The sequence below is a fragment of the Opisthorchis viverrini genome (genome assembly GCF_000715545.1).
Source record: "Opisthorchis viverrini unplaced genomic scaffold scaffold56, whole genome shotgun sequence".
Classification (NCBI taxonomy): Eukaryota; Metazoa; Platyhelminthes; class Trematoda; order Opisthorchiida; family Opisthorchiidae; genus Opisthorchis; species Opisthorchis viverrini.
Genome location: NW_008752000.1, coordinates 168,301 through 183,895, shown reverse-complemented (window position 1 = coordinate 183,895; position 15,595 = coordinate 168,301). Strand labels below are relative to the sequence as shown.

General features: G+C 46.2%; 1 protein-coding gene across 1 annotated transcript in view; it reads right to left on the bottom strand.

The window, feature by feature from the left end:
• Positions 1–10,664, bottom strand: part of T265_10187 (hypothetical protein) — a gene marked incomplete at both ends in the record, with an annotated part of 40,026 nt that extends 29,362 nt beyond the window's left edge. The window contains 4 exons of the mRNA XM_009176484.1: positions 1,145–1,268; positions 5,779–5,845; positions 5,888–5,996; positions 10,332–10,664. Of these exons, the coding sequence (XP_009174748.1) occupies positions 1,145–1,268; positions 5,779–5,845; positions 5,888–5,996; positions 10,332–10,664 (633 nt within the window). The remainder of the gene's footprint in view (positions 1–1,144; positions 1,269–5,778; positions 5,846–5,887; positions 5,997–10,331) is intronic.
• Positions 10,665–15,595: the final 4,931 nt, after the last annotated feature.

The following is a 15,595-nucleotide window of genomic DNA, read 5'->3' as shown; positions in this document are numbered from 1 at the left end:
AGACGGGGGAAGTCGAGTGGCGGGGGTCGGATTCGAACCACGGACCTTCCGGTCAGTAAATTCGCGCTCTAACCACTTGGGGCATCTCCCAGCCAGCTGAGATATTTTTTTCATCTTGAAGTTCGAAAGGGATACAAAATGCAAAAAGCATGTTGGGACATTCTAATCAGAATAGAATGGGCGGGCCCATGTTTGTTCAATGACAGAACAATATCGTCCGCATGTTCAAAGCCGTTTTCTTCGGGCACAGTTTCGACCCTAGATGTATTGTTCCCTGGAGTGTGCATTTCATGATAATATCAATGTTGAAGCTGATGAAAAAGACGGAGGTGGATAGCAATGTCGAACTCCACTAGCTGTGACAGAACTTTCATACAGTTCAATTTAAACTTTAATCCCATCTGAAGTGTTAGAACAGGCAGCGACGAGTATATATATATATATACATATATATATATATATATACATAGGGAAACAGAAAATAATCTCTGTTNGCGAGATGGCCCAAGCGGTTAGAGTGCGAAATTACCCACCGAAACGTCCGTGGTTCGAACCCGACCTCTGCCTCTCGACTTCCCCTGTCTAGGCTTAGGCAACTTGGCAGCATCCCAGCCCTCGTGCAACCTTCGGGTGGCATGGCAGTTAGGCGCCGAATGGGTGCTACAGCTGAACGATTCGGTGTCTAACTGCTACTCCTGGATATTGCCCACTTACCCAAGCCTAACCCGGAACAGTCGATGTGCAGAGGCCAAGCTCGATTTGTTCAGCTGTAACCCCATTTCGGTGTCTAACTGCTATGTCGAGATATTACTAACTTACCCAAGCCTAAACAGGAACACTCGATGTGCAGAGGCCAAGGTCGATTCAAGGACCTTCCGATCAATAAGTTTGCGCTCTTATCACTAAGATATCTCAAGTTCAGGATCACGAAATGAACCGAAGTCCTTGGTAACCTCAATAAAACCTTAAGCAACTGGGTGAAAGTCTCTGAAAGAGCGAATACGTCTAGAGGTGAATACAGAAAGATATCAGATAACATTAAGAAAATTATGATAAATATGAACTGACAGCGTGCTCCAAAATGAAGTCCCCCATGTACAGCAGAACAGTAATAAAGGTAGACAATCAGGCAGGTGCAACTCACAAACAACTGTTTTCCATCCATCTCGTCCGCCTGGTTGAGGACTTCCTGAGCAGCTGTCACATAGGGAATTAAGCTGCTCTTGGACAGGTTCAAGGCAGCTGCCACTTGGAATATCATTGCCATGCTGAAACAAGAGGTGCGCGAAAATGACACTGGCCAATGAGAAGGCAATTCGGTGAATCTGAGCCTGGAATTGTAGAGTCTTTGACGGCTCAACAGCCATGACATGAACTTACCAACCGGAAGATCCAGGGTTCAAATCAAACTTCCGGATTTCGACTTTTCCTGTCTAGACTTAGGCAACCTGGCATTACCTCACCCCTTGAGCTCCCCTCGGATAGCATGACAGCTAGACACCGAAAAGGCGTTACACTGAAGGAAAAAAACTTCTCAGAAGTGATAATATTTTCTTTCATTGGACTGGTCATGATGTTTGCTTGATACGAGGCAAGTCAGCCGTTGCAGTGAGCAGATATATTTTGAGCTTAATCCTTCCGCTGGTGTGTTTTTAGTAACCCCGTGTTTTTTGAGCGATGAATCATTCGTAGTATGTTATATAAACCTAACAACACCTTCAGCTACATCAGGATAAAAATCCATCGCTCGAGTAAAGTATATGTTGAAGCGCGCTCGGTAAAGCTCGGCAAAAAAAAACCTGTCGCGACCATGTTCAGTGTCTACACCGACGCTTCGCTAGGGTATAATCATAAAGTTTACTTGAAAAGCCGAGGGGCGAAAGGGGAGAGTTGACAAGGAAGGGACCCGATACTACAATCACACTGAAGAGCGTACACCTCAAAAGGCTCATAGAGTTTACCGATTGAAACCCATAGCTAGAATGTCGTTAACACTGACTGGCGACTCTCCCGAAAGTAGGAGTTACGAATAGTTCATTCTGGGGGGCGAACTGCAGCGCAAGGCCCCCTAACCTTTTCGTAGTCACGTCTACATCGTTTTACCAAGTCACTTTTTGTCCGCCTAGCAATGTACATCATTCTGAAGGAACGAAGAACAATGCACGATGTAGCAGTCGGTGATTTGGCAAGTGTAGTATGGATGCAACCACTGCGGTTTAATGTCGGATACTTTTCGTGCAGGAAGTACAAACTGTTTGGTAACTGGTCAGGGAGAGACTTATTTGTTCGTCGAGCTTGGCAATTGATTTGCAAACGCTTCGTCACCATTCGAGGAGACATCTTCAGTGCGCTGTTGGGTGGGTAGTCCCTCTCTCCGTCCTTGCGTCTATATAGTTTGCAAAGGGCACCTTTTGCACTGCAACCTGATTGGCCATTGATAATCACACTTGTATTCTGGTTGGCTCGGTCGTAATGTGTGTTGCGTTGCGGTCTGTTCAACAAGCGTGGTCACAAGAAACGATCTACAGAGTCGAATACGTCCCCCAAATCAAGAAACATCGAGTATGCATACTGGGCGCAGGAGGGTACTCTAACAAAGAAAGGTGTGAAGGTACGGTCACCGCAGCATATACCTACTTGAAATTCCGTTTGTTTCTTATGGGTGAATGTATCGCGTGCTACCATCAGGTAACAGAGAATCAGCGACGATCGAGCTCTGGTTACGACGGGAATCAGACTGACACCTCTGGGGTTCGCACGTTTACCAAGGTACTTGAAGACAGCAGGTGGAAGGCAATCCGGGCCACAAAATTGGTGAGGAGCGAGCTGATGCATTCATATACTTTGGAGGTCCGAACAACTTGGCGGCATCTCAGTTATCGTGTTTCTTTCGAGTCTCACGACAGCTATGAACTCAAAGGAGGCCTCACCTATTATTCTGAGATGAACGGAATCTCAGTATTCAGAGACCACAGTTGCGCTACCGTCCGACAGTCGAGGTTGACAGTAACAGATGGTCAACTGAGCTATTCCGTGAAATAGTTGGCCTACAAATCCAATCGTCCTTATTTGCCAGAGGTCTGGAAATCCATATAGTTTCTGGTGGCTGTAAGATATGGCTTCCAATCGATGTCAATGGCTTTTTTGTTGTCAGTTTCTATCGAGATTGCCTAAACGAGTGTTTGGAGGTGTAGGCACCCCGGGATGACTGTGGCATTAAGTCCCTTCCCTGTCCACTTTTATTCTTTTCTTTAAAACAGTGTTAAACTCTGATGTTATGCTGCCGATGATGCTGAGTGACTCAAATGACAAGGTTCTCGAGGGCCTGTTGCACAGATAAACGGAAACTAGTTGTGGGTAGTCCCTGTATCCCTCGCCTCATTCATTTGTTTGGCCTTCCGTACCCAAAAAGCTTCCAACCTTCACGTACATTTGATTATACCGGGCGTCTGATGATGCATCAAGTCGACCAGAAGGAATCTATTTCTGAGACGCCATTAGAGCCAAAGTTTGTGATCGTATATCGTATTATTGAATGAGATTGACTGAGTTGCACCGCAGTTGTAAGTTCACGCACTGCTTTCGAGATCCATTTTGAATAATACTCGAAATCTGGTAGCTGGCTATTGGGCGTCTATTTCACCGGTCCATTACAGAAGAACATTTGAAGAGACTTCTTCAAGGAGTTTGTAAAAATACGTGCCTCTTCGTCACCAGAGATATGCAACCAGAGACACGCACGGATTTATAAGGCGCTCAATTCACTGACGCTTTCGGTCTTGTTTCTCACAGACAGTATACGTACATGTACGGTGTAAATGGAATCAAACATACGAACAACACCTTTTGGCCCTGTTTATCTCACGGTTTGAACACCGAATGCAGATAACCCGACCGAAGTTCGGGGTCTGAGAATCGACTTCGGGATATCTGGGAGTGATACTATAGATCAGCGCAAACGAGTAGGCGCTAAGGGTGGTGTGAAGCAGAGAAGCCCACCAGTTTCAGTAAAAGGAATGGTGCCAGTGAGGTGTGGCGGATGAAGAAAATTTGATGAATGTAAAGTCGGTGTCGATAGCTTACTTTCCTCAATTGTTCATCCAGTTATCTACAATATGTAAGACGATCCGGCTAATGACCGATGTAATGTGAGGTGACTTGTGGTCTGAGCTACTGTCAGGGCACCTATTAGGCACGACCTATTAGGTTCATCAATCAAAGCCTTCTGTTCACAAGTCTGACCACAAGACAGCGGGCGGGTGCCAACACAGCATGAAGGCAGTGTACGTTTGAGGGAAAGATTGAATGCTGTGAATGCTTCAGTGGCGGAACAAGAACAAAGGGACTTTGCCTCGTCGGACCTAACAGAGCGGTTGCCCACATACTCTTTCCGGGAGGTATGTTAGCAGTTTATCAGTTAATTTGAGCAGTCCGGATTGAGCCCTCTCGCCTCATCGAAGACTGAATTCTCTCACTGATAGATTAAGGAGATAGGCAAATTTATCCCTTGCGCCCCTAAAAATGCGATTGAGTGAACGCTTTTCTCTGTTGTTGCGCTATTCCGGTGCGGAGACTTCCTCGGGTTAAATGCAACAGTAAGCGGGTTCGTTATCGAACTTCATTTAAGTACTTTTGCAACTATTCCCTACTAAAAATATAACCAACTGTTCGAGAAATGAGACAACGGCTCACTAAACTCCCCGGTGAGGCGCATGACTCAGTGGTAAGAACGTGAATTTAGTGACTGGAACCAGAACTATCCTATCTAGGCTTGGGCAGTAACCCAGCCCTCGTGCTTCCTAGGGATGGCTTGGCGACTAGGGACCGAAGGGGTGCTGCAGCCGAACGATCATTATCGTTATTATTCATATCTCAAAGATACCTAATAAAATCGGCCAGTTTTACTGCAATGACGATAAATCTCGCACCTATGGAAATGTCTACTAAGCCTGCAAAAACTCTTTACACTTCCTCGGTGGTGTGACACCCTAGCTCGAAAATTTGCGCTGCAGATCGACAGGAGGAAAATGCATTCACTAGCTGTATTGCCTAAAACCCATAAACAGCTTTGAAATGTCAAATCCGCGTAATAATGTTGATCAAAGCAGTTTGAATTTTGTGCTACAGAGATACACGGATGTTTAAGATCTGCTACACACTATTTGAAAGCAAACATCTGAAAGCCACCGATTCCCAACAAGCAAGCAACATCCTGGCTAGGTACGCTGCAAGATCTCGCTGGCGTTCGCGCCATCCGTTTCCATCAGGGTTGTCTGAGTGAACGTGTAGACCCTTCGGGTGTTTGTGGTGGAGTAGCGCCGAGTCGCTCACTCTTTTCATCAAAAGGCTTCATCTGAGACAATTGATGCTGGTAACATTAGTAGCAACCATTCAGCTGCGACACTTTCAGAGCACAGCTGCCATGCAACCTGAAAAAACGAGGGGCTGAAATAATGCCGGGTAACTAACCTCGATAAGGGCAGTGGAAATGCTAAGGTTGGGTGCGGAAAACGGAACTTCCAGTCCGCAGCTTCGCACCTCAATCACCGAGCTATTCCAGCTCACGAGTGTACGGAAACGAGCATCAGTGTTTCCACACTACTACTGCTGTTGTTTACACTTATGAGCACATCAGTATCGTAGCTCTGAACCGAACAAATCAGCCGTTCGAAGAAGAGTCAAGACAGCCGCTTTCCATCCATCAGACCGCAAAAGAAAATGACACCAAAGATACAACGATAGACAGGTGGAAGCTGGACGGCATACACGCAAACTTACGCGGTTGGATTGGACTTGTTCTTTGTTCTGGCCTTTTCGATGAAGCCCGCAACAGCTCCATGGTCATCTAGAGAATCGTAATCAAACATGAAGAACAAATACTACGTACAGTCCAGCTCGGCTTCCTTCATCGCCATCACCATGAAGAACAAGTCCTCCACAGCTGCATTGGCGTTTAAATGCTTTTTGGCCAGCTCCTTCAATTCATTCAGAGATATCTGACAAAAAAGAGTTGGCATGGTATTTTGAACGGAAGGAAACATAGACACATCTATTCCAGTCAAACTTGTGTATTAAATTCTACAGGTGTCAAAGATACCGGTATGGAAATGCGCTTTGAAATGATGTAGGTTAGTGAGCTATTCTGGGCATCCAGAGACCTTCTTAGAAGGTTGGCTAATGGATACAGGCCTCAGGTAAATTCAGTTTGTGCCCTTTCTTGGCTAATGGATATAGGCCTCGGGTAAATTCAGTCTGTGCCCTCTTACATGAACTTTAAGATAACTACACCAAACACCTGTAACACTCACTCCATACTATACCGCAGTAATTGGAAACGAATGACCGTTGCGTGACTGCATAATACTCCTGTCCAGGTCTGTGTCACGAATGTAGTTCGTCCACCGCAAACAAANGCACATTGTCCGTCGTGTAGCGCGCTCAACTTGGTCAGCGTACTCAGTACATACAGCAGATCTCCGTATCATTGATTGCCGTCTTTTTCCATTACCCATTTAACCCATCCTTCAGTATGCCAGTCACGGCGATCATTTCAGAGGAAGCTGAAGACAGCATGACATCAGTGTTCAACACCGGTGCTCCGCTGCCGGACTAAAGAGTAAGCTGCTCCTCTTTGAATTTTTAAACTGGATATTCTAATAGGAGTGCACGCAAGGGTCGACCTTTGCTTGGTCGTAATCACAACGAGTGTACAATCCCGTTGCGTAAATCATATCAGACGGCTCCATAAATTGACCCAAATGCGTTGACATTTCCAGTTACAAAGTATAAACTAATGTCAAAATGCCTTGAGCAACGAAACACACGGTACGGACTACTCACATCATTACGCGATTTAGAGCGAGAAGGTTTAGTGGAGGGGAGAAGACAGATATACCTCAACCGATCGCGGTATTCAGACCATCTTGAAACACCTGAAGGGTTTGTACCCCCTCTACATTGCTAAACGTGCGCACCAACCTCCTTCCGAAGGTTGAGCTGATGGGGGCCAGCTGAACTGTTCTTCACTGTTCGGTCCATCCATTAAAACCAGGTTTCCGTAAATGAAATGAAGCTCCATTCATTTCAGAGATCATTTCGCAACATCCACCCTATGGAACTAGTTGATCGGATTAGTTGGAATAAGGCACGGACCTATGCTCTCGGACATTTCGCTACGCTCAGGCGCACCCCCCGTCAATCCTCACTATTTGGAGTTCGTGAATCCGCATTGGCCATCAAGCCATTTCTGGCCGCACAGTATTCCAAGCAGCAACTAGAGCTGCTGATCGCGATGATATCCGGCGTTTATTATTGTGTGCAGGTGATCCTGAAAAGAACACTTCAAACATGGCTATTCCCACATTTTACGAGTAGTCCACCAAGCGAATCGCTACACGTGCCCGCACAATGCTGTGGTCAGAGTCAAGTTGTGTACTCCAAAAGGAACGACAGCCTAAAATTGAAACTATTCACCAGTAGTCGGTTGACACAAGGGCAAACTGACCTCACGACTGATCCAGTTGGTAGCATCCAGGAAACAGGGTGTACGCGCTTGTGTTGATAAAAAAACAAATGATATTCAACGTAACTGAAGGCGCTCGCCATTGTCTGTGCCACGAGCATCGATCCCGAACAGACTGCTGAAATGGGCTTCTTTCGGACCAAGTTAACGAACCTTGGAATTCATATCGCCTACCAGAAGCATGACGCTTGTACCTCCCCCTCGTCGAAGCAACCATGACAGTGCTCGACTGAAGCTGTCCTTCTCAGCCTCGGAATCGCCATCTAGCGGACCGTATGGTGATAAAACAAATAAACTCGGTTTAACGCGCCGGGGTACAATGACCTAAACCGATCTTTTACTGGAATCCAGTCCAATAAAGCATATTCAGCTGTGCGGCCAAGCGCAACTCCCGCCCCGCAGATGGCCGTGGAACCAAGATCACTAAACACCCGAGGAATCTGGGATTATCGAGAACGTTTTGAGGCGCATGAGCGGACTGCCGTTTTGTACGCATTTCAGAGAAAATGTATGTCGGCTGAAAGATAGAATAGGGTCTCACCACAGACAATGAAGGAAGCAGTGTCAAATACAGCCCTGAGCAGAAGCTTAGGCACGCAGAAACGGTTGGGTAATTGTTAGCAAAATTAAAGACTTGGATGTCAAAAGTCAACGCAAGAGTTATAAGGGAAAATAACAGTTCCCAACTGTCCAAATCGAAGAAGGGGTTTCAGTTGAGGTTAAGCTTTTGACTCAGATCTGACTCACAAGGCGGCATGAGAATGCAGAGTTCTTTCTCAGACTCTTTACGGAGCCAATAATTTATCAGTCTAACCTGGCCTGAAGGCGCAGGGAAGAAGGCATCACTGTCTTAGTACCAATGCGGCTGCGCACAGTAGGCATCTTCTGAGTGGCAACTGGACCATTGATTCTAAAAAAAATTCGACCGTACTGAATAATGTACCGACGGCCACTGCGGGATCATTACAGCATTGACGCCCGACCACCATCACAAGGCGACAGCTTCCCCATCTGTAGCCGCGTGGAGAGAATCCCAGCAGTACATCGACAACAGAATTAGTGAGAAAGAGTGAACAGGCCCTAAAACCACCTACGATGTACTCATGAAAGAGGGGAATAAGCTGAGTAAGATATCACTTGTCCACAGATATCTCTGCACCGTTCCTCAAATCATTGAGTCGAAAGTAGTCTACCAGTACTGATCATTTAAACGAATGGAACCGTTTCGGGGTGAAAAAGAGAGGGTCTCAGTCCAAGTCCCAAATAGGTCTCTACGAAACTGACTTTTCTGGCGAACGAGTAATAGCCAAACAGAACTGTGAATGCTCTACCCACCAGGTTTTACGATTCCACGTCAAATGAGATAGAGTCGCTTTCAGACATGCGATGTAGGTGCCTAGCGTAAACATTCTCATTGGCACTCTTAGCGAATTGAGTTTGATTCAAATAATACCATCGAAGATCATCATCATGGACGGTATGATGATGATGATACTATGTAGCTTCTTGTCTCACTGTCACTCACTTTTAGCAACATGGTAAAACCATCGTATTGCAAATTGTACACTGTCGAGAGCTTTCGGGGGTGTGATTACAGCCCTGGACTTTACACGTGCGTTGTTGGCACGACGCAACTACTTGTGCACAAGAGGATGAACTGAAGAGAAACAAACGAAAGCCTTCTATTCTTGGTTATAGCTCCCTGTTCAGAAATTTTTAGGTGACCGCAGCCGTAGCAACTGGAACCAGCGCATCATTAGCACAAGGTCTACAGCTGACAAACTGAAGCTCTCTTTGTACTCTGGTTAACCACCACATACCGCAATTTGCTCGCAACAAGGTGAGGCAATTGTATTTGCTGACCGTTATAACTCAGCCAGCACTCAGTAGATCTGACCAGGCTCTACCAAACCTTTCAGTCCTTCTAAATGGCTCATGGCAAAGACATCACCGAAAGTGACGTGGCCTCAGCGTTAAAAGTGTACTTAATTGCATGTTTGCAAACAGATGGTGGGCGCGTTTCGGAGGAACGATACCTTACTATGGCTGCCTAGTTGTGATAAGGACAGCGGGATCATGACCTCAAGCACGTTTCAGGCTGTAGTCCACACTGACAGAGTTTGCACGTCAAATCGAGACACACCTGGCGCAATCTGATGACCGTCTACTAAGTCCAGCAGCTTTCAGAACATGCTACGCTCCATTTGTTCAGCCGCGCTTGGAGTATGGGAGACCACAATCTACCCAGGTACACAGAGAAGCGCGCACAAAGCAGGCCTACAGGTCTGTTATGTGGGCTGAGGGTATTGTGAAGACAGGTTAAGATAGCTGGACTTACTTCGCTACTACAGGGACAGAGGATATCTGACTACATTTTATCATATCCTCCGTAATAAGCAGACACCAGATTGCCCATGGACTTGCCAGTATATAACGGTTATCAGTTAGGGTGACATCATTTCGCATCCTATAAGCACAGTTCTTAAAAGCTTCCGGCGGCACCATCACATCACGACCTGGCTACCTGTTGCATGAGGAAAACGAAGAATTCAAGTGCAAGTTGGACGAATACTTAAGAGGAGTGCGACGCGGACATCGACCCTCATATCGCTCAAAGAGTTTCTTACTGGTCAGCTGTAGTCTACAATTTTTTGACAGTAGCTTCTGAAGTGCGAACCGATGCACCGTGACTGGCTGAAAGCAGCGAACATTAATATGGGCTCGAAAGATTAGCTTATATATATCAACAAGAATTTAATGAGGATTTGACCGATGGCATAAAGGGCAATTTGCAACTAGAAACCGTTACCTGACAGCCAGGAATCTTCAGCTTCTTTATTCCATATGCATGGTAAAAGGCTATATCCGGGCTTGTTAGAGGAACAGTCAAGACGGAGCAAACATCCTTGAGCTCGTCCAAAGTTTCGCCAAGAGCGCTAAGTCCAAGAACGACGTGGTATATTTTAGCGGGTTCTCGCACGCCACCAGCAGACGCTCGTTGGAAGTAGTTCTTCAGATCCGACTTACACTCAGCACTCAGGTGGGTAGAAAGCGCAGGAGACTGGTTTTGGCTCACACCGGACAGCGGAGAACAACAGAAAATACACGCGAAGAGGACTAGAGAAAGTGAAATACAGGCCATAAAACAAAAATCCGAGGCCTACCCAGAAACCTCATGACGGACAACAGGAGCGCCGCTTAGGTCACGAACTACGTTTGCATTTTCATACATTAAAACAAAACGCCTAGTCTAGGTCAGCCTTGGAACATGTGTGGAAAAATAGGCACCGTAGATTCATACATAGAGTGGTTGCTTCATACTTCACGGAACTCGCCCCTCCATGGGAACATCGGAATTCACGTGCGAGGAAAATGGAGACAGAAATTTGCTCAGGGTTTCTTTGTCCGTCGTAATTCACGGACTCGAGGATTGATACACAGGATCGAGGCTTTTGTCCAAGTTTCCGGGTCGGTTTTGTACTTGTCGTTCAGCGGCTGCCGTTCATCTGAAAAGCACGAGTGGGAAAGGTGTAGCATCGCTCTTAAATGTCTCGACGTTGGGTGGTATGCTTGCCAGCGCGAGGACTCGCATAAACAAGTGTCCAATAGTGCTGTGAACCGGCTTCTAGAAGGAGCGTGGATAACTGGCTGAGGATGGTTATTCCGCGCAGCTACTACGCAAAATGAGAAGAAATATTGCCTAATGAATTTGTGCGCTCTAAGCTTGAAGACCCATGTCCCCGCAATGTGTTTTCTGGGTCAACCGTGAAAAACCTATTGGCCAAACTTTGTTCAAAGAGGGAACAAGTAATAATCAGGTCTGACCTAGGCCCAATAGGGTATTTGCGAGTAATATGGAAGAGGGTGTACGGAATCTTTTGTAGAACGGCGAGTGCGTTTTGGGCCTATTTCTCATTGTCCGGTGAAAAGGACTTGTTTGAAGAGAATCTTTTTGGCATTTGTCCTCGCCATGTCTCCTGGTCTCTTCCCACAATGCATATCAAAGGCATTCGCTGAGTCTCCTCCAAATGACATATCCACAATTCATCATTCAGATGAAGGTGCCGGTCCAACGACCACTGCTCCGTGGTGCCTACATCTATTTGGAGGACACTGGCATTGAAACTGCAGGATTTCAAATCGTCCGCAAAATTAGACATGGACATGCGAGAACATCTGGAAGGTTGTTGACGTAGATCAGAAACAGGAGTGATCGCAAAACGGAGCCTTGTAGAACTCCAATGGAGACCGGCGTCGGAGGAGAGTAGGCAGAATCTATCTTCACTCGGAATGATCTGTCCGATAGGAACGCCTTGATCCATTGTGGGATTTTCCCTTGAATCACGTGGGATCCCGTTTGTGGAACAGCGGAACGTTTGACACCCTATCAAGTGCTTTTGAGAAGTTAGGAAATATGGTATTTCATATGAGTCCCTCGTCCATAAACACGAGCATGATTGTCACGCAAAATCGGTTCGGGAGAAATCCGTGTTGAGCTGGAGATATCAGGTTGTTGGAAGTAAGGTGATCTAGAATAGCTTGCTTCAGAATGCGCTCCGTCACCTTGCATTTCACGCTGGTGCGGCTTATAGCCTGTAGCTCCCAGGTGATAGCCGGTCACCAGTTTTGTAGATTGGCATGACAGTCGCTTCCTTCTAAGCGGGGGCAAGGCGGCCTTCGTCAAGCGACTGAAGCAGCACGTGGTTTAAATGATTTTCCGGTGTAGACGAAGTTTCCTTAAAGATCCTTGGATGGACCTCGCCGGTGCCCAACACGGAGAGTGGGTTGATCTTGTGCAAGAGTTGACGAATGCCCTCCACCGTGAAGACCAAGCCGGTTAGTTCGTAGTTACGCCTTGACAGAGTGGATGTGACGAGGAAGCTGGGACCGAATATAGAGTTCAGATACCACTGTTGGGTGACTGTTAAGTACCTTGTTCCTGTCTTTCAAAAACCAAAGCGGGCATAGCTTGTTTCTGCGGTGATGTCTCATGCATATGAACAGCACATTTCTGTTTTCGGAGCAAGGCCTGGGATGGTGGCTTGTTTTCGTATGTTTCATTTGCGGATTTCCGATTTACAGCGGTTCCACATTTTACTAAATGGCGGCTCATCTTCCGTGCCCCCTCTATTCAAATTTGTGGCCAAAAGTTGACTTCGGGAGACGCGGAAGATGTGCTAGAATTTCGGAACCGCTGTTATTCAAAAATCCGCAAACATACTATAAACTGCTGTTTAAAGCCTCTAATCAGTGAAGCCAAAATCGATCGTACAACAATCGATTATTTCTGTGATGAGTTTTGCTGTGATTTGTGAGCTGGAAATGTTTGGGATGTTTGTAGGGCACCATGATCATCCAAGTCCTGCCTCGAGCGTTTTCTGAATTCGACTGCCCTTCGCTTTAGGTTATTTGCTCATACGCGCCATCTTGGCATTTGACTGCGTGAGGCTGGACCCTAAATCCACTCTCGTGAATACGTCGTTTCCTGCGTCGCCATCTGCAGCTAATGGCTTGCGTTCGCGACTGTTTGCGGTACAAATTTTATTCCTCTTGATGAGTTTTTGGATTGATGCACAGGATCGTCGCTTTTGCTAAAGCTTTTTTGGTTAGAGTTTTCTCTGTCTCTTAAGTGGCTCCCACTCACCCGAAGGCCCAAGCGACAAAATAATCATCCGCTGGCAAGTGCAATCTACAATCCGACGTTTTTCTGTGGTAATCTATGAACATACGCCGTCCACTACAATCAGGAACTTCTCGGCCCTTGGACGCAGAATCGTGGATTAGCAGGTGCTGAATGCCTGGATCAGACAAGACTGGTGAAAGGTGAACGGCGCTGCACTTTTTTGTTCAGCATTTTTGAATATGCTCTTTTAACGCGGGCAAAGATATGTAAAAAACAGAGGAGCGTCTAATTCTTTGAATTATAAATCCCAAAGAGGTGTTTGCGGTAGCATTAGGCTACAAAAGCCGGTAGTTGAATTGGTTCAGAATATCCATTCGTTCTAAATGGCGGGCAGGTGCCATGCAATTAAGATTTTCTGTTGGCTATTAAGCGTTTTGAGGAAAACATCCAACAGTTACGCTTTTCATCTGCCGCGCGCCAACCAGTCACTCAAATACATAACTTCACAACCAGAATAAGGGTGAAGGTAGGTTTCAGTTTTTTTCCTCTCCTCAACAAACGTAGTACTGTGAGCACTATAATAAAGCAATATCCTAGGACTACACCAGCTTGCATACACCGGTTTAGGGACTGCGAATTCCTAACGGGTTCTCAATGACCCAACCAAGGTGAGGCAATGTGACATGCGAAAGCCACCTTTGTTTAAACAACACGTGCGACGTGTATTCGGGGTGCACGAGAAAGAAAGAACCGTATAGGCCCAAAACGGAAACCAGAAAAAGGGAAAAGGTGTTTCACACAATAGGAAAAGAAGTAACGATTCAGGAACGAGCTAATGGAAATGTTTATGCAGACTACTCATGGCCTGCAGGAGCGGGTTGTGTACTCAAGTTCAATTTTGGCTTTTCTTCTGGCCATTGTGTTGTTGGCGAGCGTGGTGTCGCGTGGCGATGAGTTGGTGGTTGTGCGTTGAGTAGTCTTGCATGTATGTTAATATACGTGATGCTAGCCAGGTGTTGACCTTTGATCACGATTAGTTGTTCGGTCGGTCAATTCTACTGGTCGCTCCGTTATCCCGTGTTCTCATTCGCTAATGCTGACGTGACCTTTGAGGTTGGTATCCCCTACCGTCGTACTCTGATCGCCGCTGCAATCACCTTTGTCCTTGCCACTCCCCAGTTCCGACTTGCTACCTTTATTGGTTTTACACCAAGGGGTGTCCACATTTTGTTTGTCGCAATATTCGGTTCTCCTTGAGTACTCCTGTCGTGAAGTTGGTCTTTTGCACGTGGATCCAGTTCAAATCATCCATAGGGCTCCGTGCTTCCAGAAATTACTTTCCGTGTCTCGTGTCTCCATTTGCCGAAAGTTCTGCGTTTTTCAGATTGGCCTCGGTGTCTGGATATCAAGAACGGGGATCATGTCCCCTGATGTCCGCGTTGTGTTCTGTTACTCGAGTAGACAATTTCCTATAAGCTCGCCCAACGTAGAATTTGCTGCAGTTTATTTGGTATATCACATTGTTCCTATTTGTTTTGCCTCGATTGACTTTCGGACTTGAGATTATTTTTCCTAGAGTAGCGTTTAGTTCATGGTGCCCCGCTTTCTGCACCGTAACCCGAACGCTGTGTTCACAACCACCACGGCACGTCCCAGCATCTTATTTTTGCAGGTATTTAACAAGCCTCACCTCATCCAGAGTTACAGAACCCCTGATTACTCTGTCCCTAGTCCATTGCATGTTAAACACCCCAGGCATACCAACTTTTTACTAGCGACCCTACCTACCTCCTCTGATCCTGCAATTAATACTTCCCCCTTCTAATCAACAGCCGCTCGCTCCTACCCGAATTGTGCCACATACAAGAAATCTCCATCATAGCTTGTCGAACCTTCATATACATCACTGAGACATGGCTCTCTTCTAATACGCCTGATGCTTTTATCTTCCTTCCAGGATACACTATCCTCCGTTCCGATCGTTCTCACTGCCATGGTAGTTGTTGTAGAAGACAGCTTGCCAACAGTGTGCTCCCGTTTCCAACCCCAAGTTACAGCCAATCTACATAATTATTCCCCTTGACCAGATGAACTGAAACCTTCTTGTTTTACTGAACTATTTTTATAACTCTTACGGACTTTGGTCGGACATTGTGATTTTGTGGTTGCTCGCCGTCGATATCTGTTTGGTTGTGACGATATCGATTTTGAGGCGTAGTGATCTGCGCTTTATCCTCAGGCTGGTAATTGTACCGCCTTATTTTTGTAACCGTACGTTATCTGCAGAGGAGAATCCGTTGAGGTCTGTTGAATATGTATATTGTTATATTTCTTGGTCTTTTTCCTGGGTTGGCACGCGTGACTCAAACTCAGAAAGCAGATAGCCGTAACAGTACTCAACGGGCTCAGCACTCAACGGTTGCAGTACTCAACGGAGTACGGATCTAGTA